At 33.2% G+C, this 25,249-nt stretch overlaps 1 protein-coding gene across 1 annotated transcript; it reads right to left on the bottom strand.

Annotated features, from left to right (window-relative positions):
* Positions 1 to 13,494: 13,494 nt before the first annotated feature.
* Positions 13,495 to 16,687, bottom strand: LOC104089996 (pentatricopeptide repeat-containing protein At4g11690). Its single transcript, XM_009595021.4, has 2 exons — positions 14,596 to 16,687; positions 13,495 to 14,476 (listed from the first exon to the last, which is right to left on the bottom strand). Exon 1 carries the CDS (start codon positions 16,435 to 16,437, stop codon positions 14,752 to 14,754), a length of 1,686 nt encoding a protein of 561 aa, XP_009593316.1. The 5' UTR covers positions 16,438 to 16,687; the 3' UTR covers positions 13,495 to 14,476; positions 14,596 to 14,751.
* Positions 16,688 to 25,249: the final 8,562 nt, after the last annotated feature.

Below are 25,249 nucleotides of genomic sequence, written 5' to 3' on the forward strand. Positions count from 1 at the left end.
AAAACAATGTTTTTGAAAAAATTGAAAAAATAAAGCTGAAAATCAATTTTCTAAAGCAATTGAAAAAATAAAGCTGAAAATCAATTTTCTAAAGCAATTTTTTTGTAAAAACTGAAATTGTTTTTACTAAAAATTGCTTTAGATGAAAATCTTTTTTTTTCAGTTTTTACAAAAAAAAAACTGCTTTAAAAAAGCTGAAAAATATTTTCTGAAACAATATTTTTGTAAAAACTGGAAAAAAAATTAAAAAGCAAATTTCTAAAGCAGTGTTTTTGTAAAAACTGAAAAAATAAATATTTTTTTCAGTTTTAAGTTAAAAATATTTCAGTTTTTTTCAATTTTTAATTGCTTTAAAAAATTACTTTTTAGTTTTATTTTTCAGTTTTTTTAAAGCAGTTTTTTGTAAAAAATGAAAAAACAAATATTTTTATTTTTTTCAGTTTTTAGTAAAAATATTTTTTTTATTTTTTCCAGTTTTTACAAAAAAAATATTTTTCGGGTATGGATAATGCTTCTTTTTAATTAATTAATTATGAGATATTTAGAATTGATCAACAGGACGATGGCACGTGTCCCTCCGTTTAAATGAGGGGTATATTTGAATCCAAAGTATGACGGTAGAGATATAGATAACCCAATAGTATAACGAGAGGTATTCTTAAACCATTTTCGAAAGTAAAGGGGTATATTTGGCCTTTTGCCGAATAAAAAATATTTTTAATTATTTTATTTTTATTTTTGTCTTAAGATATAAATTTACTTTATTTAATATTTACTCATAATTAGGGTATTTATAGTCTTCAAAAACAATTAATAGTAAGGGTAGAATAAGAAATATTATTAATCTACTCTTGAACTTCTAAAATGATAAATTAAAGTATTAAATAAGAAATATTTTTAATTATTTTATCCTTATTTTTGTCTTAAGATATAAGTTCACTTCATTTAATATTTACTCATAATTAGGGTATTTGTAGTCTTCAAAAATAATTAATAGTAAGGGTAGAATAGAAAAAAATAATTAATTTACTCTTGAACTTCTAGAATGACAAATAATTTGAAACAATTATTTTTAGAAACCACGGCAGATAATTTGAAATGAATGGAGTAATAACTTTGAAGAATTAAAATTGCTTGTAAGTACTATTTAATTTTAAATCACATTAATATAAGATTAAACCTACATTCTTTTGAAATTAATTTAAATTTAGTTAAGAACAAAAGAAAATAGATACCAAAAACTCTATATGATGTACTAATAGTAATTGTAGCACTTCCGATATGTTTGTAATGAATTTTTAAAAAAATTTTAAAGACTTACATATTGTTCTCGTTCATCATTTTTTTGTCATTTTAGTAAAAGAAAGGTTTAAAATATTTGTCATTTTGACTTTGATTATTTTCGCTATTACCACTCACGAAAGTCGTGTACCTATTTAAGGAATATATATGATAATTTTATCAAATACATCTTAAAATTAATGATATTAGATAATTTATTATTAAGGAGATTTCTAAAGGCTTAAAGACAAATACAAAGAATGGAGTGATTAGTATTCAAAAAACTAAAGTATGAGATTTAGAGCAATAAAATAATTAACATGGACAAAAACAGTTAATAAAGCACAATTACATTTGCATAACTTACCTCAACTAATTCTCGGCCTCATAGAATCTTCAGTTTTTTTAATAAAATTTATATATTTAGAAACTACATAAAAAAAATACTCTAAGTCATAATAATTAATACTTTAAAAATTTAAAAGGTATATAAAAAACTTATGGTCAAATAACAATTCGTTTTGACTCTCAAAATTAAAGAAGGGGTATCAATTTTTGGGGGATTGGACTATATATTGGATGAAGTTAAATTGGTATCAAAGGATTATAGGTGAATACATTTACGAAAAACAAGAAAAATATGTCTTTATTGAGAGGGAAAAGAGGCAAGTGGGTACATCAATAACAGTTCGAAATGAGTTGGGATTCGGTGTCAAAAAGTAAAAGTTTACTTTTCACACTTATTCTCTTGGTAATATAACCTTTTTAGTCATGTGAAATTGTGACGTGATGGGATTTACTATACCTCAAATTTTGTGGCAAACTGATAGTATTTCATATTTCCAATTTACCACAAATTGTTAGGCAGGTCCTAGTTTTTATGTAAACCTATCTTTTTTTTATTCGTTTAAATTAAATGATTAATTTTAAAATTTAAAAATAATTTAGCTTAAACTTACAATTATATCTTTAATGAGAAACTTTTATAACCACACAAATACTCTGGGGTCTTTTTGACTTGTTTAGAACCACAAATTATAAAAGTCTTTATTTATTTCTAAAATTTCGTGTCCAGCCAAACATGTTCACATAAATTAAAACGGAGAGAGTATTTTTTTATACATGTGTATGAAATACCTAATGTAGAAATATATAATTGTGTTGGATCACGAGATAAAATAAATTTTTTTATAGTTTGCTTTGTACAAATTAATTGAAATTTACACCTAGAAGAACACATAATTTAAAAGTAATACCGTAAGATGAGATACATATATTATATTGTCAAATTAATGAATTATCTATAAAAAGATTATGTACTTGAAATTTCACTTGCGTCTCCTTCTCTTCTTTCGTCATCATAAATTTCATCATAGTCGAGAAAAGTTAACTTGAAAATCTTCATTCATTTGTTGTCAACTCCATAACATTTTTTCTTTCTAAATCAAAGTAGGTCGCTACAATTGTATTATACAAAGTCGAGGAAAGTCAACTTTAAAATAGCTTAATTTTTCTGTAATTTGTTCGCGAGAAGGTTTATAGTATTTTCTAAAAAGAATATTGCTATATGCAGTTACAATTGGCCTATCATATCATTCTCCATTCTTTATTTTTTGTTCACCATTTTCCTGGTCACCCAACTTCAAAAAGATATTTAAAACAAATAAAGAAAAAAAACAGAGAATGAAAATAAAAATAAAAAGAGTTTAGTCAAAGTACAAAATTAATAAAGTATGATGATCTAAGAAAACATTTGGAATGCTTTATATACGATTCGCTGAGGCACCTTATCATAATGGTATCTAATTTCTCTATCAAAAGTACATTTTAACACACGTCTGATATTTCTCTGCGAAAAGTACTTTTGTGGGCGTCTCACATAAGAATTGTAAAATTTTAAAATAGAAGGAAAAAAAATTGGATTGTTTTTAAAGTTTTGTGAGTAATTTGAGTGAAAATTTTAAAAAATATTTTTTTTGGAATTTTTAAAAATTTTGAAAATTTCTAAAATGCATCTTCAGATAAAAATTGAAAATTTTATGAACAAATGATGATTTCGGGAAAAAGTAAAATAAATTTGGAAAAAAAAAATATGTCCAAACGGGCTCTTTGTTTCTCTACAATCAATGTAATCATTTCCCCTCTTTAGTCTAATAAAAATAAAAAACTTATTTAAAGAACTGCTTGCGTTTATTTGAAGCGTTGAATATTTTGTGTTCGCAAACTTAGTTCAGATCCTACTTAATTAAGTAGTGTTAGTGTTAGTATGGTATTATTTTATCCTTAGATGGCTATTACTACATATTTTGTATTATATTACTTGTTATAAGTGCTTATTTCATCTTTTATTTTGTTATTTTAGTCTCAGATCTAAATATATTGTATTGTTATTACTTGTTATCCGTAGTTCTTTTATTTTTTCTTTAGCTGGGAATCTATCTTAAACAAACTCTCTGTCTGTCCTAACTTCCCCAAATCTCACTTGTGGAAATAACACTGGGTCGTTGTTGTTGTTGCAAACTCAGTTTAGAAACTTTGTAAAAAATTGAAAATACTTAAACCTTTTTTAGTATTGATGAAAATACTTAACTTATTTTCGCAAGTTATTGTTTCTGATAAATATTAAATTTATGTATCACTTGTTTCAACCAATTCGTAAACGGCTCAAGAACACTAGTATTCTCATAGTCTATCTTCTTCTTTGTATTGTTATTATATATTTTTATAGGTGATTAAATACTAGAAAATGATTAACATAAGCTTTTTATGTTAACACATTTTCAACGAAGACATTTCCTTGGTACCAAATGCACCATATTGTTTTTTTATGATAAGAAACTTAAGCAGCGCTTAATCCACTATCATTGGGGAATTAAACAATCTTATTTTATAGTTTTTGTTAACTCTATTTTTGTCATGTCTTTTAGCGAAAAGCAGCAAAAGAATCTTATTTTTAGTTTTTTTTAGTGTAAGGTACAAAATCACTTTGTTTATGTCTTTTAGTGTAAAAGCTTCCCCTAAAACGTGAACGGCGTCTGACGGAAAGTCCTAATATTCAACGTGGACTGCATGCCTCAAATCTCAGAGCTCCTTATTAGAATTTGTTTAATGATTGAAGTACAAAAGATTGAAGACTCCTTATTAGAATTTGTTTTATTTTCAGATCAAACACAAAATATTTAATTAAGGATGAAATGATTTTATTCATGCCGTTACAATTATATTAATCTTCGGCGCTAAAAGAAAAAAAAACTTCTGCGATTCTATTTGCTGTTTTCTATAAACTGCTTCTTTTTAGTTCCTTTCTTTGATTAATTTATGTTTATGCATTTCCTAATTGCTCTTATCATCAAAGCATCCCAACATAAATGCTAACTCATTCTTATTAACATCCCACACTACACATTTTTTACTATAATACCATGGGAACAAAGTAAAACTCAGTGTAATGTAGTAACACATTCTTTTGTATATTTAACAGAAAAGTAAGTCTAGTCTAGCTAATTAACAACGATTATGATGTCATTAAGAATTAAACTCGTAATGTTACGATTTATGACATGTCTATTTGAGTACAGATTATGATATATTCCCATCTCTTTTTACAAGTGTTTTCTCTAATCTCTCTCCCTCTCCTTTTTTCTTTTTAATATTAGGGTGTGTTTGGTACGAAGGAAAACATTTTCCGGAAAATATTTTTCAATTTTCTCATGTTTGGTTGGCTTAAATGTTTTGGAAAATATTTTTCTTATCAACTCATTTTCCTCCAATTGGAGAAAAATATTTTCCCTATCAAAAGTAGGGAAAATATTTTCCAAAACTCTTATTCAACATTTTCCGCCCTATTCCCCACGCCCACCAATCCTCACCAACCCAGCCCACCCCCAAACCACCTCAACCCCCTAACCCCTCCCCCGACCATGTCACGCCCCATACTCAGGGAGCGCGACCGACGCTCAACCGAGTGAACCCGGCCGAGCAAGCCTGTTAGATTTCCTTCTACCCAAACTCAACCATGAATAAAGAGGAGATGCACTACATTAATCAAACACTGAAAAGATTTCATTAACAACTCTCATTCCATTTTCATTAGCAGCTTCATTCATAATTTCCAAAATATTACCAGTTTATAGATATAATGAAAAATATGTTTGCCAAATACCAACACTTCTAGTTTAATTACCAACATCAAACACCACCTACAATAAATCTACGAAGCCTCTAAGTACAATAGAAGAGTAGTATGAAAGTGCCGGCAACAAGGCCCCCGCTATACCTTAAAACACAATGTACAACTCAAATGACATCAGGCCCGGAAATAGAGTAGGGCTCACCAAAACCTGATGTATAGAGAGTGACTGCTAACGAGGATCAAAGCTACCCGCTGATGAACCACCTGCATCCATTGAAGATGCAGTGCCCCCGACAAAAGGGACGTTAGTTCATATGGAATAGTACTAGTATGTAAAGTTAACTGCCCACTTTTAAAATAGAAAGTCAATGTAAGAAAGGGAAAATCATATAAATAGGAAGTCACAATCAACCATATCCAAATGTCCAGTTAAAACATAACAATTTTCATAATACGAAAATAATATATATATTTTTTATTGGGAGATTTTTAGCACTGATATATGTTCACAATACCAATACTAAGCACGGAGTCCGATCACGATCCGATCAACTAGGACATCTCATCTGAGACACCAACCACAATCACAATTTCAATTATAATTTCCAGCACAATCACCACCATGTGTGCTGCATAGCGTCCGATCACGACCCGATCGACTAGGCCATCTCACCACAATGTCGTGTGGATCGACATCATCCTTTTCTATCAATCATCTCATCCCAATTAAAGGAAATAATTTTATCACATAAATCTCATCCCAAATAGGGGGAATAATACTATCACATCAATCTCATCCCAAATAAGGGGAATAATCACAATCCACTCCTACACCGGCACGTGTTTTTTCGATGTTAAGTTGTTTCGGCCTACCCTTTCTCGGTGACTATCGATACTCCCAAAAATATTTTTGATTTGCATACAAAGGAAACTACAATACACATGCATTTACCTCATAATCTTTCACACCACTTATAGCCTCATTGGCATTTCCATCCACTTACAACATCATTATTTCATTGGCTCTCTTGGTCATACATATGATTCTTCATTCATGGCATAATGATCATATTTCATATTCCACACTTTTATTTCTTTCCTTTCATGGATCGTCATCATAGATATCAACATATATAATATTCCGGAAATCATAACTTTAAGTTCATTGAAAATGAAGAATTTAAGCACAATATATTTCTTTCCAAAAATATCGAAGCACAGGTTAAAATCATAAACAAGTAACACACCATTTATTCTTGAATTACTTTTCCCCAAAAAGGGCAATACATAATTTTCACTCACGAATATGTCAGAACACAAAACATATTGAAAATACTCATAAAATATAGCATTAGTTAAAACAACCACATTGGGGCATGACTCGAGGGCATAAGCTTTTAGACAAATCTACTTTTGAAGTAATTTTGGAACAGTTGAATCAAGGCTCATTTCATAATCTTTCTCACATCATCTCATTTCATTGGCACATCTAGCCACAAGTATAACTTTCATTCTTGGCACAGTGGCCACACTTTATATCTTCAACCCACTTCTTTCACTTTCGAGCATCTTTATAAATTATCAACAACAAGGCATTTTCAATCAAGATTTCAGGTACACATATGAGTAATTAAGAGTCTTAAGCATAACGATTTTTTCTCACACAAGTTGGCGTATAGCATACTAGCTTTCATTTGAAACACGACTCAAAGCCATAACATTTTAATACACATATCATTCTTGAACGCATTCCCGGAGGATAACATAATGTGATAGGAACATTTTGAATACATACATCTTTCTACACTTTGCTTACTCGGGATAATCGAATTTATTAGGAACAACTCAAAACATGAGAATTAGGAACTTGAGCCAACAATATTTGAAACTTACGTGAAGATCATGGAATTCATTTCTAAAAGAGTAGTTTAGCCAACATACCTCAATTGAGCTTCCTTAAAGGATGATCATGGTTCTAGCTCATTTGAGCATTTTATCAAACACTAGGTGTGCATTAAGGTTTCAAGGTCCTCATATGGTGGATTCCATCATCCCAAAACCATTATCTACCATTCTTAACTCAACAATCTTCTTACACCCTTTGATAACACATGTATGCAAGATGAACAACTCCCATGCCCAAAAATTATCTTACTAATTATCAAATTCTAGATAAAATTCGAGATTGAGGGTTAGGGTGTAGAATCCTACTTTTAGGATGAAGACCTTGTGGGTTTTCCTTGTTAATCTTTCAAGATTTGAGCAATAATTGAAGAACAATTGTTGAGGAATACTTTCCCACTCTATAACACTTTCTCACTCTAAAAATATCAGGTTTTAGCTCAATAAATGACTTAACCCCTCTCTCTACACGACCTTGGGGTTATTTAATGGGCTTTTACGTGCGCGATCACGCACCTGGTCGCGCACCTGAGGCATAATATCTTCTAATATGCGCGGTCGCGCATCTGGTCGCGCATGTGGCATAGGTCCGGTAAAATGGCCATAACTTTCTGTAGAAATATCTAAATGACAAACGGTTTGGTACGTTGGAAATTAGACTCAAAGGGATTTAATATGATAGGTTGTTCATCACATAACTCCTTACATATATGTATATATGCTCGTCCAAAGTTTTATCTTGTGTATACTCATTTGGAACTTTAGTCTATCATGTAATTTCCAACTTGACTTAGACTTAGGGCTATCCTTATACCCCACACCACTTATAATATGACTCGTACACTTATTATCATATCAAATTGATGTCCATCATATTAATAGTCCTCGCTCGCACATAAAATAATATAATTAGCACACATCAACTTTCTTAATAACGCTTAAGTATTTCGAAATTTTTCGGGGTGTTACAGATCACACCCTATCCACTCCAAAATGAGTACTTTTTTTCATTATGTAGAAAAGAGTATTTTCTTTCATTTCAATAAACTAAGTATTTTCTTTTTCCGGAATAGAAAAAGTATTTTTTTCAAAAAATGAGTACTTTCTTTTTATGATGTAGAAAAAAGTATTTTCTTTTATTTCAATAGAGTAAGTATTTTCTTTTCTTGGAATAGAAAAAGTATTTTGTTTCAAAAAATGAGTACTTTCTTTTCATGATGTAGAAAAAGTAATTTCTTTAATTTTAACAAAATGAGTACATTCTTTTCATGATGTAGAAAAAGTAAAAATAATTTCTTTCATTTCAACATAACAAGTACTTTCTTTTCATGATGTAGAAAAAATAGTTTCTTTCATTTCTACAAACTAAGTATTTTCTTTTCCAAAAATAGAAAAAGTATTTTTTTCCAACAAAGCGAGCACTTTTCTTTTCATTATGTAGAAAAAGTATTTCTTTCATTTCAACAAAAAAGTACTTTGTTTTCATGATGTAGAAAAAGAATTTTCTTTAATTTCAACAAACTAAGTATTTTCTTTCATGATGTAGAAAAAAAATATATTTTTTATTTTAACAAAACGAGTATTTTCTTTTCATGATGTAGCATAAAAAATTATTTTTCTAAAAATATTTTATACTCTCTAACTAAATAATAGAAAATATTTTCTGGAAAAAGTTTTTCCACTCACCAACAAAACAAGAAAAAATAAGTGATAAAACTACTCATTTTCCAGGAAAATATTTTCTTTAAATATTTTTTTTCGTACCAAACACACCCTTAGTGTATAAAGTATTGTACTTAATTGATATTCACCATTCTCAATATAGTGTATTGAATTCGACTTAAGCGATTATTGAGAATAAACCATTTCAATAGATTATCGTATTTGAGTTGGAGGATAAAGACATGAATAGATTTATATGATCAAATCCGAGAAAAGGAAACAATATACGTACTAATTATTTTACAGAAAAAAAGAAGTAGTAGTAATAAATATGGCAGAACATTTGTTGAACACGTGAACTCGGCATCACCTTTTTCAAATAATGCAGTATACTCCAATACAAACCTAGCCGTCCCTTTCACGGAAATCCTAATTTTGTAAAGAACAATTTAATAAGAAAAGGGTCCCACCATTTTCTGCAGGTGTAAGGGTCTAAATCATGTAGTATATTAGTTTGCTTTCCAATAATAAAAATGGATTGAAAAGAATGAAGAAAAAGGAAGATAAATATAGCATCAAATTGACGATTAGGTGAATATTCTTAAGAGGAATTAGTGGAACATTTTTCAGAAAAATAGCATATTGATCCCAACCCATCTAGAAAATGTTATTTTTGAGAAAAGGATATTACTGTCAAATTTTTGTTCACTATTTACTTATCATTATTATTATTATCGATCCAATATCTCAAAGTCTTATGACTTAAGATGTAAAAATATATATACAATCAGATCATAGGATAACTAGAGATGCATCTTATGATAAGTATTATAATTGTTTATTTGGTTAAAAAATCCATTACTATAATATGTTAAAATACGCCGATCATGTAACAAAATCTTTACATTGTTACTGTATATAACTTAAATCTGTATGGTTGATATACATATTATACTATTAGACTTTGCTCTATTAGATATGATGACTATCAAACAATTGTTTGCTATTAAGTGGGCGTTTGGACATAAGAATTGTAAAATTTCAAAAAAAAAGTTAAAAAAAATTTCATGTGAAAATGATATTTGAAAATTAGAGTTATGTTTGGACATAAATATAATTTGGGTTATTTTTTGAAGTTTTGTGAGTGATCTGAGTGAAAATTTTAAAAAAATAACTTTTTGAAAATTTTCAATTTTTTGAAAAATTCTAAAATTTATTTTCAAGTGAAAATTGAAAATTTAATGACCAAATACTGGTTTCGAAAAAAAATAAAAAAATATCGAAAAAAAGTGAAAAAATTCTTATGTCCATACGAGCTCTAAGTCTCCTAACCTAATATGGTCCCCAACCTAGTATTTATTTTTGCAAACTGAAATTTGTATACTGCTTGCAATTTCTTCCTCATTGGTCATGTTGTCAGTGATTTTTCATACATGGAGTTCTCTGGTCCCAATTACCACATGAAAGGAGTAGTAATTTGTTTTTTAAAATTCTTCCAAAATTAGGAGAATCTATATTGTTCACTTTTTCTCCGGTGTGACTCAAACCAAGGATCTTACGATCGTGGGTGAAAATACTTTATCAACCGAGCAAGCTCACTTATAAAAAAAAAAAAAAAAAAAAGAGTAGTACTCAGTTTTCAGAATATAGTGGTCCTTCAGTCCAAAAAAAGAAAAAAAATTTATGACCAAAAGAACCTTTCTATATGGTAAAGTAAATCCATGACTATAATTGATAAATTTTCTTCTTTTGGTACTACACTTTATGAATCTATTCTCACTCTTTATTATCCTCTCAAGATACTATTCCATATGCAATCAATCTATAGTTTTTCTATTTCAAAATTGAGGGCTCAACTTTTCCAGAAATTTTTTACAAGTCCACAACTGTTAGACCATAGTATATATTAACTGCGTCTTAAATCAAACTAGTTGGAATCAACTATACGTATCATTAAGATCCTACTCATCTAGAAGCCTTACAGTTTGTTTAGATGGTTGTTACACATTGTTTCATAATGTATCATAACGTATTGTATTGTACTGTACAATATCGTTTGATTAATACAATATTTGGATAGATTGTATCGTTTGCTGTTGTTTCATGATATCACATACCAACAATATGGAGAATAAACTTGTAATATTATAAAGAAAAATTATGATACATGGTAAATTTATTATATAAAAGGTAGGTTAAATGATAAAATAAAATTATTCAATAATAATGCAGGGTGAGATGAGAGAAAAAGATAAGATAACGACGTAACCACACCAAATCAGTCGTTACATAAAGTGGCACATTCGTCGTTACGTAACGACAAATTTAACGATATGATACAATAAAATTTAAGTAACAACCAAAACAAACATCGTATTTAAAGTAACAATACGATACAATACAATATGTAACAACCATCCAAACAAGTTGTTAGGGGAAATCATCTTCGCCAGTGAAAAGAAAAAGAAATTCAACATTTTTATAGTAGTGAGGAGATAGAAAGGAAAAGTATAGATTAGTTGAAAGAGCTACTTCTTCGAGCTGAGTGGGGTCGCACCCCTTCCTTCTTCTAATAGGAGAGCGAAAGATGTTAGGCATACTCTTATTTAAACCTTTTCAATCTCTCTTAGCTCCCGACCCAATGTAAATTCTAGTTCTTATTCACTGAAAATGCTTACTTTACTTCCGCAGGTAATGGAAATGCTGAAGTTTGAGCTTGTGTTTTCATGTCTTCTCTACCTTGCCCACTCCACCTTATTTGCTGGAAGGATGATACGATTGTCGAAGCTGAAGTTCCATTCAATTTATATAATTTCGCCAACTACCCTCTTACTCGCACGTATTCTTCGTAGTTAAAATATTTTTATAGTGGCTATCTACTTACCACAATTTCTCTCTATTGTTTGTTAAGTAGCTCTCATTTATTCGGGTTTGGAACCACCTTTGCTAAACTCACATGCACATAGACAAGAGTTACAATTTACAGCGAATAATGCACTTCATAAGTTGACCTACAAGTTTATAAATGTGTAGCCAAATATCAATAAGCTTAGATCCGAATTATTTTTTCGTTTTTTTGATTATGTATATCTTCAGGCTGAAATATCAGTGAGTTTTTATTCTCCCTTTTCCTCAAGTTTATACATACCTATCACAACTATAAAACGTAAAAATAGACGCGAGAAACCTAAAATCCCATCTCCTTTAATGTTAATCTTGTTATATTTCGAATATGATTTTACGAGAAATTTGAAGGGGGTATTGTTTGAACTTATTAGAAATAGTCTAAGTAGGCTATATACAAAGTTTGAAGTCCTTTGATGGAGATTTGGACTAGTTTTATACAAGAATTATAGTGAAATCGTACAAAAAGTTCGTCAAATATGCTTATACATTTTTATACAATGTTATAAACTTTTATACAAAGAGGTACATTATATATATAACTGTTAAAAAGTGTATAAAGATGTATAAGCACGGTAGTGAAAATGTTCGTGATACACACTGTATATAGGTGTATAAGAAGTGTGAGAAATCCTTCAAATACCTATAAATAATGTATCAACCTTGTATACAATAATGTGTAAATGGTGTTTATACACTATTATACAATATTATACACTATTATACAAATGAATCCTATCAATAGAGCTTCACGGGTTCTTATTCTTCCTTGGACATCTTCTGAAATTTAACTCAAATCTAGCTTAAATCTACTCCAAATCACTTCAAATTTGAGTTTTGAACTTCCCTTGATGATCCCAACCAATTGGGACAACACCCAATCCAAACAACTAACAAATCGAAAAATTCAATTTCTGAAATTGAAGCTCGAACGACCTTTAACGGTGACTTTTATTTTTCAAGTTTTTAATCAACCACTGAGATTAAAATTACATGTGGAATGAGGATAAGACTGAGACAATGCCAATATATTCTTTCTACTTTGATGATCCAACAACCTACCAAGTGAACCTCACAATTCTCTCCATTCCAATGGAGGAAGTGATCTTCATACGACTCCAAAAAGAAATAATTCTTTTACGTAGTATTTTTTTTTCTCATCTAAGTAGTGGTTATCAGCTTTGAATTTGGAAGGAGAATTAAAGAATAAATATAATGGTAGAGAAATTTTGGGGTGCAAAGTCGTGTCTCCCTGGAGAAGAAAGAAGAAAAGAAAAAAACAAACAATTAAATGGGATGGGCTAATTGGTGAAAAGTAATTTTCAGATTATGCACAACCTGGGACATATCAGATAAAGGCTTCAAACGTGAGCCATTTTCTGATGGGTTGTTGGACCAAGTGATAATAAGCGTAATTCTCCCATACTTAGCAGAGAAATAAAAGGAAGCAATAATATGAGGAACCACCAATATGTAAACCTTCTCACAACTTTGGTTCAAGTTTGAGAGTGCAGATACAAGGCAATGTGGAATCAGAAGGCTTGTGAGGGACTGAGGGTTAGAATAGTATGTAATCCAAAGTGGGCAACAACTGAAATAATGTGCATCAATACACATCAGTAAAACTGGATTATATCATTAGCTAGTTTCTTTGGTGACAGAATTCGGGGGTTGTGCAAAATATTCAAATACTAATAGCTGCTTACTCGAAATTCTCGACACAATATTCAGATCAACACCAACAAATACCTTCAAAAAACTTTTGCTCATCCTACTATGGAAACCTCCACAGCAAAAAATGCATCAATCTAGAATGACTATGCTTACAATTACAATATCGATTATTTTCCTATTACTCAAAGTATTGATCCTGTAAACAGGAGGAGATGCTGCCCCTTAAACAGTGAAAGTGTGGTTGATCTTGAGTTTTAGTTTCCCGCTCCCCCCCCCCCCCACACACACATATTTATTCGCAGTACCAGCAGCAGCCATAACCGTGTCTCACCACTACCTCTAAAGAAGGCAGAAGATTTATTTATAACTATGTTCCTAAAAGAGAAATACAGCAAAGGAATAAGACATAGTAAAGTCTTTCGTCAATTATAATGATCAGATACTTTAGCTAAACTCTTGCATGCATAATGACCTGTCCAAAATATTAATTTGCCCTTTAATATAAGATGAATGGTCTGAAGAATAAAGATCAGCTGCTCTATTGGCTGGTTCAAGAACTTTGGTGAGCCCAACACCTCATCTCCCACCCAAAAAGAGTAATCCCAACTTCATTAAGCTCCTTTTATAGAGAAAACACAACACTAACAACAACAACAAGAGACCCTAATAACTATTATAGTTTGTATCTTCAACCTAATCTGAGACATGTCTACACAGATGAACAAGTTATTCTGATGCCTCATATGATGAAAAAAAGTAGCATGCAGCTGTTACCGAACTCCCAAGTTGACGAGACTTCTGTAGTAAGTATAATATCCAAATCATTTACAAACGTGTTTAAGAAGGCCTCCTCTTTTCTTTTCTGTCAAGAATCAGTGTAAGCTTGTGATTAAGTGGTCTGCATAATCTTTAGCAGAAGGGCTGCAAAATAATGACATGAACTACATTAACATGAAACAAGAGAATGGCCACACAATTCACTAGATACACTAGAAACATAACATATAAACCAATGACATGAAACTGCAATAAACACTCACCGGTCAATACCAAAAGGTGTTAGTTGCAGTGAAGCTTCCCATGATACTGAGCACAAGGCATTCTGAGGTGTTTTAGGCTTCACCCCTTTTTCAGTTAATGTTCATTCCTGTTGCTCATTCTGTGCAAATAATTTAGGGACCACCTTCACAATATACTTAAGTTGTCATGTTCATTGCCTTTTGAATCAGATCACATGATGAAACTGAAAGTTTTAGACCAAATTTTATCATGCCATTGACAAGAACTTTGGCCTCTTTCCATTTCCCATCATTACAAAGAGCTTCAATTGTCAAGCAATAGCTTGCTCCATTTGGAACCATTCCATTCTCAACCATTTCTTTGAGCAGCTTCAAGGCTCTATACGAACTTCCCTCTTTACAATATCCAAATATCATCATATTATATATTACATCGTTAGGCTTCAGATGATGTTCAGCCATTGATCGGAACAACTTCAATGCTTCCTTCATATTCCCTTGACTACACCATCCATGTATCAAAACACCATATGTACGAAGGTCCACACTCAAACTAGCTTTATGCATACGCGAGAACACCTCAAGTGCTTTTTCCATGTCTTTCGATCGAGCAAATGCATCAATTAGAATTGTGTATGTGACTTTTGAAGGAAATATGCCTCTTTCCTCCATCTCACGAACAAAGTCAACAACCCTTGATGGATTTCCAGCTCTAGAGAAACCCGCAATTAAAGTATTATATGTGATTGAAGTAGGTGTTAATCCACTGGACTTTATCTGATTGAACAAAGCTAATCCTTTCTCCAGCTTTCCAGCGCTACAATACCCATCTATTAGAGTGTTGTATGTGACCAAATTAGGGTGCAAGCCAGCCTGCTTTAATCGTTCCAATAATTTCTCAGCTTCTGATACCCTCTTCTCTTGGCATAACCCTCTAATCAAAGTGTTGTAAGTTACAACATTGCACACTACCCCGTTACGCTGCATTTCATCAAATAATTCAAACGCTTTGTTAACTTTTCCATCGCTGCAATACACATTAATAAGAGAGTTATAAGTATATATATCGGGAAACACTCCGTCAAGTTTCATCTTCTCATAAAGCTCAAAGCCATCAGTTTTAAGCCCTTGCCTAAATAAACCACTAAGCAAAACAGAATAAGTGTACTGATTAGGAACGATACCCTCAGCCGACATTATATTAAACAACTCCTTTGCTTGTCCAGCATCACCTTGCTTAAAACATCCATCGATTAGTGTTGTATATATTACAACATTCGGGAGCCAACCCAAGTTTTTCAATTTGGCTAACGCCTCAAAGGCACCATCCAAGTCACCATTTTCACAGCAACCCTTTATCACTATCCCAAAACTATGCATATCCAAGAACTCCTTTCCAATTGATTCTTCAAAAATAGACCAACCCTTTTCAAAGAATCCATTCTTTATAAGAGAAGAAAGTATACTATTAAAAGTATTTGATGTAGGTACAAGTCTTTTATCAATCATTTGATTAAAAAAGATCAAAGCTTTATCTACTAATTGAGATTGAACATGGGCAGTAATGATGATTTCATATAAAGGAGTAGAATTTAAGAACTGGGTATGTGTCAAATGGTGAAGCAAGGAAGACACTGTGAAATGGGGTGAAGTGATTTTACCAGAAACTAACTGTAAGATGAGCGATTGAGCGCGTGAGAGCGCGTTGCAAGAGAGAAGTTGATCTATGATTATGGAAAATGATTGATGAGTTTGTTGGAAGCCTTGTTCTGTTGAGGATGTGAAGAGCGTAAGAGCTTTGAGTGGTGGGAGTTTCAGCAATTTGGGAACAAGAACGGTTGCTTGTTGTTCGGTTTGTAACATTTTTTGCTTCTATTGAAAGAAAAAAAGAAGAAGAAACTAAGCATTCCCAGATGAACAAGAAGACAAATACATCGTACTATTCTGCGCTCAGACAAAGTTTAATTCACGTTGTTTCAGAAACCATAAAGTAGAACCTGGTTTTAGAGTACAGGAACGACTTCACCAAAAAGGTTTTCAGAAACCATTAGCACCGTTCACGTCGACGATGGAGTCACCGGTGTACTTTGCTACTGTTTTGAGACTAAGCCCACCGGAGCCCAAGAAAGCAACTCAAAGCCCATTTAATTATCCAAGGAAATCTTTACCCAAATAGTGAGATGAATTCACTTTTTACTTTTTCAAAAGTCATATAGGTGTATTATACACATATTATATATAAATGTTATTGTTATAAAATCTTGAATGATGGTGGAGGTCCATAACCACCAAAGGAGTAATGCTCACTACTATTCTCCATTATCTCCATAACCTCCCTTATGATCTTCCTTATGATCTTCCTTATGATCTTACTCTCAAATGCTTAATGACATATTCAATTATCTCCATAACCTCCCTTATGATCTTCCTTCATGATCTTCCTCTCAAATGTTTAATGACATATTCATGTAATGACCATTTTTCTCAATAGTGGCCATTCCACTCACTAATTTACAATAGTGATTCTTCACTTTTCATGCATATATAAAGACCTTATAATATATAGGAAAGATAACACAATTGAAGAAGAAATAACAATCTCTCATCTCTTTCTCTCTATATCTCTTAGCTTGTTTTTCCTTATTCTATATTGTTACTTCGAGCAATATTTTATAACACGTTATCAGCACGAATGATTCATTTCATAATCTTCTATCAAGATTATGTGGTAGGTGCTCTTTAACTTCCCTGGCGTTGGCAAATACCAATTTGGCGACAAGGTAACTTTATTCTAATTTTTCTTCAAAGTGGTAAGGGTTTATATATTCATACCACTACACAAATATCTACTTTTATGTTCTTTAATCCTAAGAAATTAGATCTAATATGAAGTTCCTTTTCGTAGAGTTTTAGTACTAATTATCGGTAAGGAATATAATTGTTACCTAAACCAAACCCAAAAGTGAAAATTTAAGAAGTTGAGATGTACGAGATCTCTATTGTCCAGGGAGTGAATTTCATTATTCATTCTTGTCACGACCCAAAATCCCACCACAGGAGTTATGATGGCACCTAGTCTCTAAGACTAGGTAAGCCGATTTCCATTGCATTTTTTAAGCCATTTTTTTAATTAAATAAATAATCAAAACTAATAGCGAAAATAATTACAATATACAACCTCCCAAGACTGGTAGTATTGAGTCACGAACTCTAACTGAATACATAGAATGATCACGAGGACCGAATATACAATACTGTTTGATTACAAGTTAATAGTACAATGAAATGAAAGGACTCCAAGGGACTGAGATGACCAAGCATCTCTACCTTGAATCCTTACGATCTCGCTTTAACTCTGCTTAAGTCTGTTATCTTCAATACCTGGTTCTGCACAAAAATATGCAGAAGTGTAGTATGAGTACGCCACGGTCGGTACCCAGTAAGTATCAAGACTAACCTCAATGGAGTAGAGACGAGATACAGTCAAGACACTCACTAGTCTAATAACCTGTGCAATATAATATACAAGATAATAGGAAACAAATAACAACAAAGCAACATGAAACAACCAGTGATATGCACAACAGACAACAAGAATACCATTAATATCGCTCAACAATTAATAAGTACAATTACACCCAATTAAATCAAGTACTTCAAATAAATGTCTTTTACATATAATTCTTCCAAATAATTCTCTTTCAAATATAATTTTCTCAAATAATTATTTTTTAAATATAATTCTTTCAATAAATCTTTTCAAATATAATTTTCTCAGATAAATATCTTTCACCATATAATATTTTCTAAGTAAAAATCCTTCCAAATAAATATTTTGAATATAATCCTTTCAATTAAAAAGTCACCATGTGACAACCTCATTTCAAAATCATAAAAATACGGGCCTCAACCCATTTTCATATTTTTCATAAATACGGGTCTCAGCTCATTTTTCATGTTTCCATGGCACCTCGTGCCCTCATTTCATATCACAACAGCACAGACAACTCACGTGCCAAATATCATTATCATCTTATCACAGCACCTCGTGCCCACATTTCATATATCAACTGCACGGACAATTCACGTGCCAAATATCCTCATTATTTACTCACGGCACCTCATGCCCGCATTTCATTTTATAATTCGCATGGCCATAGCCACAGACTCTCAATTTCAACATAAATCAGATTGTTATCAATTTACCAACAACAAAATAATTGCACAAGATATAAAATAAATACAACAAAAATCACAACCTCACATAAAAAAATCATCATCACCACAACCTCACATCATCACATATCGTCCCTGACAATAGCCACCCTTATCGCTCATATTGCCACTATTATCACTCCTATAGCCACCCTTATCGCTCCGCCCAGACAATATCAATAGCCACAATTATCGCTCATATTGCCACCCTTATCGCTCATATAGCCACCCTTATCGCTCCGCCCAGATAATATTCCAACAAACACAACAACAGTGAAATGCCACCCTTATAACCACATAATATCAACGGTGAAATGTCACCTTTATCTCCCCAAAATAACAACTCACACAACACAACAATTTATACGGAAAATTATTATAGTAACATAACAAAAATCAATTCATATCACAATTTGCCCAATGGCCACAACCAAATTCCAAAGCTACAACCAAGTCAATTAATTTCACAATAAATAGCCAAATGCTCCACACAATGTGTACAACACCCAAAAACAATCAAATAGAGATAGAAATTATTCAACATAAAGCAAAGTCTTCATAAAGATTAAATTTTTAATAATTATATAAACACCTCTTCTTAAGCTCATTTAATTAATTATTTGCAGAGGGGAAAATCCAAAATGAAATTAAGTTCCAATAATTATCAAACAGCAACATCACGAAATTTTATAATAATCAAATAACAATCGCATCACATTGTCATATACCAACAGAGTCAACAACAAAAATTTAGGCACGGCAAGTAGATGATTAAATACATGCCAACATTTATCCAATTTACTACACAATATTCTCTAGACTTTAACTCAATAAATTTTGCACATATAAACCAAGTACATACTCGTCACCCCGCGTACATGGTTTTCAATTACACAAATTGTACATAAGACTCAATGCCTAAGGGGAAATTCCCCCACTCGAGGTTAAGCAAGACACTTACCTTTTTGAAGTTAGGCCGATATTCCAAAATAGCCTTCTTGCTTGAATTGACCTCCGGACAGCTCAAATCTATCCAATTTAATTGTATAACTTCATTAAAATTCATCGGAAATAATTCCGGATAATAATACGTCGACTTAAAGATTTATTTCAAAAAGTCAACAAAAGTCTCGCCCCTCGGAACCCGACATGATTTTCATGAAATTCGAACACTCATTCCGATACAAGTTCAACCATACCAATTTTATCAAATTCCGATACCATTTCGTCCCTCAAATCGTGATTTTTTATTTTGAAAACTTTTGTTCAAAAATCACCATTTTTCTCAACTCAAAACACAATTTAAATGATAAACATAAAGATAGCATCATGAAAATAAATATATTCTAGGTGAAGAACACTTACCCAATCGATTTGCTTGAAAAACCCACAAGGAATCGCTCAAAACCGAGCTCTGTAAGTTAAAATGTGATAAAAATGGCCGAACCCTCGATTTGAAAATCTTATATTCTGCCCAGGTGATTGTGCATCACGAACGCGGAGAAAGGATCGTGTTCGCGAAGAAGAAAAATGAGTTGCCCAGTTGTGCTTCGCGAACACGATGGGTTATTCGCGAACGTGGAGAGGAAAAATCTAATGGGCCACAACTGACTTACGCGAACGCGAGCAAAGGTCCGCGAACGCGAAGAATAAAAACAGGAAACCTTCGCGAACGCGAAGAAGAAACATGAGGATGCCAAAAAGAGCTACGCGAACGCGAGTGTCTAATCGCGAACGCGGTAGATGAAAAGACAAACCTTCATGAACGCGATGGGCTGAACGCGAACGCGAAGAAGAAGTATAAGGTGGCCAGCAGTAACACTTCGCGAACGCGAGGTGATCTTCGCGAACGCGAAGAAGAACACCAGAAAACAGAAACAACAGTTCAAAAATAGAAGGAAATGGTCCGTAGCCCATCCGAAACACACCCGAAGTTCCCGAGACCCCGTCTAAACATACCAACAAGTTTCACAACCTAACACAGACTCGTTCGAGGTCTCAAATCACATCAAATAATGCCGAAAATACAAATCGCACCACGAATTGAACTTATAAAGTTCCAAAACTTCCAACTTCTAAAACTCGTGCCGAAACCTATCAAAGCAACCCGGAATAACGTCAAATTTTGCAGGCACGTCTCCAATGACATAACGGAGTTGTTCCAACTCTCGGAATCGCATTCCAACCCCGATATCAAAAAGTCAACCTCCCGGTCAACTTTACAAAAATTTGAGTTTCGCAATTTCAAGCTTAATTTCACTACGGACCTCCAAATAATTTTTCGGATACACTCCTAAGTCCAAAATCATTATACGGAGCTAACAGAACCCACAGAACTCCATTCCGGAGTCATCTTCACACAGTTCCGACTACGATCAAAATCCTAAGACTTAAGCTTCCTTTTTTTAAGGGACTAAGTGTCCCAAATCACTCCGAATTATCCGTAAATCAAACTCGACCACACACGCGGGTCATAATACATATTGCGAGGCTGCTCGAGACCTTAAGTCACTGAACGGGGTGTAAATTCTTAAAATGATAAATCGGGTTATTACATTCTCCACCTCTTAAACAAACGTTCGTCCTCGAACGTGCTACGAATTATTCTGCGGTTACCAAATTGATGATTTTAGTTTTACACATATACTCACGGTTGATTCCACGATACCGCATTTGAGATAAGCATGACAACATCATCTCATTTGAGTTTATTTCTTTTATCCATATTTGTAAACTTTAAGATCAATTCCTTACACTCCAAACATTTCAAAAGGTCTGATTTTTCACAATAACGCACGGTATTAGTCTCAACTGGCTATAGCAACTCGTGCCTACACACACATCAATTTTTCTTAATAGTGTTGGAGTACTTCAAAAATTTCCTGGGGTGTTACATTCTCCCCCGCTTAGGATCATTCGCCCTCAAACACATAACATAACTTATCTCTTCCTTTGCAAATCTCAATCCTTCAAATTTTACTAACTCCCAAATTTTTCAGAAATTTCGGCAGAGTCTCCCCTGTAATTGGGCCTATCCACCTACCAGAGTAATACCAAAATAACTCCTAACAACACATCCACAACCCAACACAATTCACACAAGGTATATATCAATAACACCAATCTCAGCATTACAAGCACTGCATTATCATAATGATATCAGGACATGAAGCACATCATATGTATGCTCATCACCACATCTCTGGTCTTAAAAACTGTTCATAATTAATTTTAGCATCATCAATTAATTTCATATTAACCACCACCTCATTTCGAATTTTCACAATACTTACAACAGAATATGGGGCATGAAGACCTTATGATTTCTTACTCGGATTAATGAGTCACAATTAACGCTACATGGGCACTCATCTCATAGGTTAAAATTCAATGTTTACAGCACCAACATGGCTGAATATGCACAGAAAAATATACAAGAATTATCATATAAGCCTAACAGGCATGACTCCCTATTAATACTACTTTACAATTATATTTCATAAAGGAAAAAATTTAAACTCATAAATATTTCACCACAAGGACCTCGTCCTTACATAACTTTCACCGCGGCTTGCAGCCCAGTTTAAATATTTCACATCATGTAAAAAAATGTGAGGATCTCGTCCTCAAATCCGAATCACAATTTTGTTGCACATTGTGCCAACTAAAATTTTCAATTTCCTTTATTTCTTCTTTTTAATATATTTGATAAATAATTTTCACAACATATAATGAACTCTCATACCGGTAGGGCGTATAATTCATAAAAAATAGAATCAATTATTTCGAAACACATTAAACCCACTGTATTGAATAATAAATTTTTGTTTTTGGACTTATAGCCCTCAATGGTGCACAAAAATAAAGTGACAGACACAGGCTCATATCTTTAAATCTTCAAACAGGGATACACAAATAAGTGGGTCACAAATTTATGAAGCTCACCCATAAGTGAAACATAGTAGGAGGATTCACCTCAATATTCAGAACCGAATTAATTTAAGGAAAATATCCTCTTATAATAAAAATCAGGATCGTACCTGTAACGACACCATCTGGTGTATTGGCCTCAACCAAATCACCGTGATTAAATCAACGGGTCGGGCCTCCACCTCTTAGGCGCCCACTACCCGCCTGTCCTCCACCTCTAGCTGATTGTGCATGTGGAGTATCAACTGGAATAAAGCTTGTAGCTAGAGTGTTATGATGAAATCCACCCTCCCAAGTTTGGGACAATCTCTCATGATATGCCTATTATCACCACACTCATAACAACCCCTCAGAGGTCGCGGTTGCTCGTATTGAGTCTGTGCCGGATAACTGGAATAACCACTGTAAGAATCTCGTGTCGGTGGTGCACTGTAAACTGGAGCACTCTGAGTAATCTGATGTGCGTACTGAGCTGACCGACTGCTCGAGCCTCCGCTATAATGAGTTATAGCTGAAGAGTAAAATTCACTGAACCCTCCAGATCTTCGAGACTTTTTGGCCTCCTTAGACTCCCTTTCCTCGCCTAAAACACCCTCAATCTTCCTTGCAATCTCCACTACTTCTTGAAATGGAGGATCCGTTTGCAACTCTCGAGCCATGCATATTTTAATATCATAATCGAGCCCCTCAATGAATCTGCGGATCCGTTCTCTGATTGTAGGAATTAAGATAGGTGCATGGCGGGCTAACTCACTAAACCTAATAGCATATTCTGACACTGTCATAGTGCCCTGACGTAACCATTCAAACTCTGTGCTCCATACATCTCTGAGAGTCTGGGGAACAAACTCTTTCAAGAATATTTTCCGAAAATTGAACCCATTTTGATGGTGTGGCATCGGCTGGTCTACCTTCTTCATAGATTTGCCACCACCGATACGCTGCGCCTGACATTTGAAATGTAGTAAAGGAAACTCCGCTCACTTCCACAATACCCATGGTGCGGAGAATACAATGACAATTTTCCAGAAATCCTTGGGCATCCTCTGTAGCTGTGCCACTGAAAGTTGGTGAATCGTATTTCTTAAACCTTTCAAGTCTCTTTTGTTCTTTTTCTAATGCCTCGGACCTGACCTCAGGCCGAACCAGAATAACAGGTTGTCCCGGTACTACACCTGGAACCTGACCAACGTGAACCTGCTGCTCTGGAGTTTTGATTGGAGTCTGAGCTACTCCCCCAATCTGCGGAATATTTGGTGCAACAAAGATCAATTCCGCCTGAGTTAATGTACCAAACATACTCAGGAACTGTGCTAAAGTCTCCTGAAGTCCTGGGGTAACAACAAGTGCTTCTGGTACCTGTCCCCCAACTGGAGCTACTAGTGGCTCCTCAGCTGTTGTTCTGACAGGTGCTCTAGTCGCAGCACGTGCCCTTCATAAACCTCTACCTCGGCCTCTATCTCGACCTTGACCTCTTGCAGCCCTAGCAGTATGAGCGGAAGCCTGCTCAGCTAACCCGGTAGCACGTGTCCTCACCATCTGTGAGAGAATAGAGATACAAAGGCTCAAATTCCAAATTCAACAAATTCTGCACGACATGAATGAAAGAAATGGAATTTTCCTAACAGTTCTGTAGCCCCTCTAAGATAAGTACAGATGTCTCCATACCGATCTACAAGACTCTACTAGACTCGTTTGTGACTCGTAGAACCTATGAACCTATGAACCTAGAGCTCTGATATCAATTTGTCACGACCCAAAATCCCACCACATGAGTCGTGATGGCACCTAGTCTCTAAGACTAGGTAAGCCGATTTCCATTGCATTTTTGAAGCCATTTTTTTAATTAAATAAATAATCAAAACTAACAGCGAAAATAATTACAATATACAACCTCCCAAGACTGGTAGTATTGAGTCACGAACTCTAACTGAATACATAGAATGATCACGAGGACCGAATATACAATACTGTTTGATTACAAGTTAATAGTACAATGAAATGAAAGGACTCCAAGGGACTGCGACGACCAACCAGCTCTACCTTGAATCCTTACGATCTCGCTTTAAATCCGCTTAAGTCCGTTATCTTCAATACCTGGCTCTGCACAAAAATGTCCCGAAGTATAGTATGAGTACGCCATGGTCGGTACCTAGTAAGTATCAAGATTAACCTCAATAGAGTAGAGACGAGGTACAGTCAAGACACTCACTAGTCTAATAACCTGTGAAATATAATATACAAGATAATAGGAAACAAATAACAACAGAGCAACATGAAACAACTAGTGATATGCACAGCAGACAATAAAAATACCATTAATATCGCTCAACAATTAATAAGTACAATTACACCCAATTAAATCAAGTACTTCAAATAAATGTCTTTCACATATAATTCTTCCAAATAATTCTCCTTCAAATATAATTTTCTCAAATAATTATTTTTCAAATATAATTCTTTCAATAAATCTTTTCAAATAAAATTTTCTCAGATAAATATCTTTCATATAATATTTTCTAAGTAAAAA

This window comes from Nicotiana tomentosiformis, chromosome 8, assembly GCF_000390325.3.
Source record: "Nicotiana tomentosiformis chromosome 8, ASM39032v3, whole genome shotgun sequence".
In the NCBI taxonomy this organism is placed as follows: Eukaryota; Viridiplantae; Streptophyta; class Magnoliopsida; order Solanales; family Solanaceae; genus Nicotiana; species Nicotiana tomentosiformis.

Excerpts from the sequence above, each read along its gene's own strand:
- LOC104089996 (XM_009595021.4), bottom strand. The coding sequence starts at position 16,437 with ATGTTACAAACCGAACAACAAGCAACCGTTCTTGTTCCCAAATTGCTG.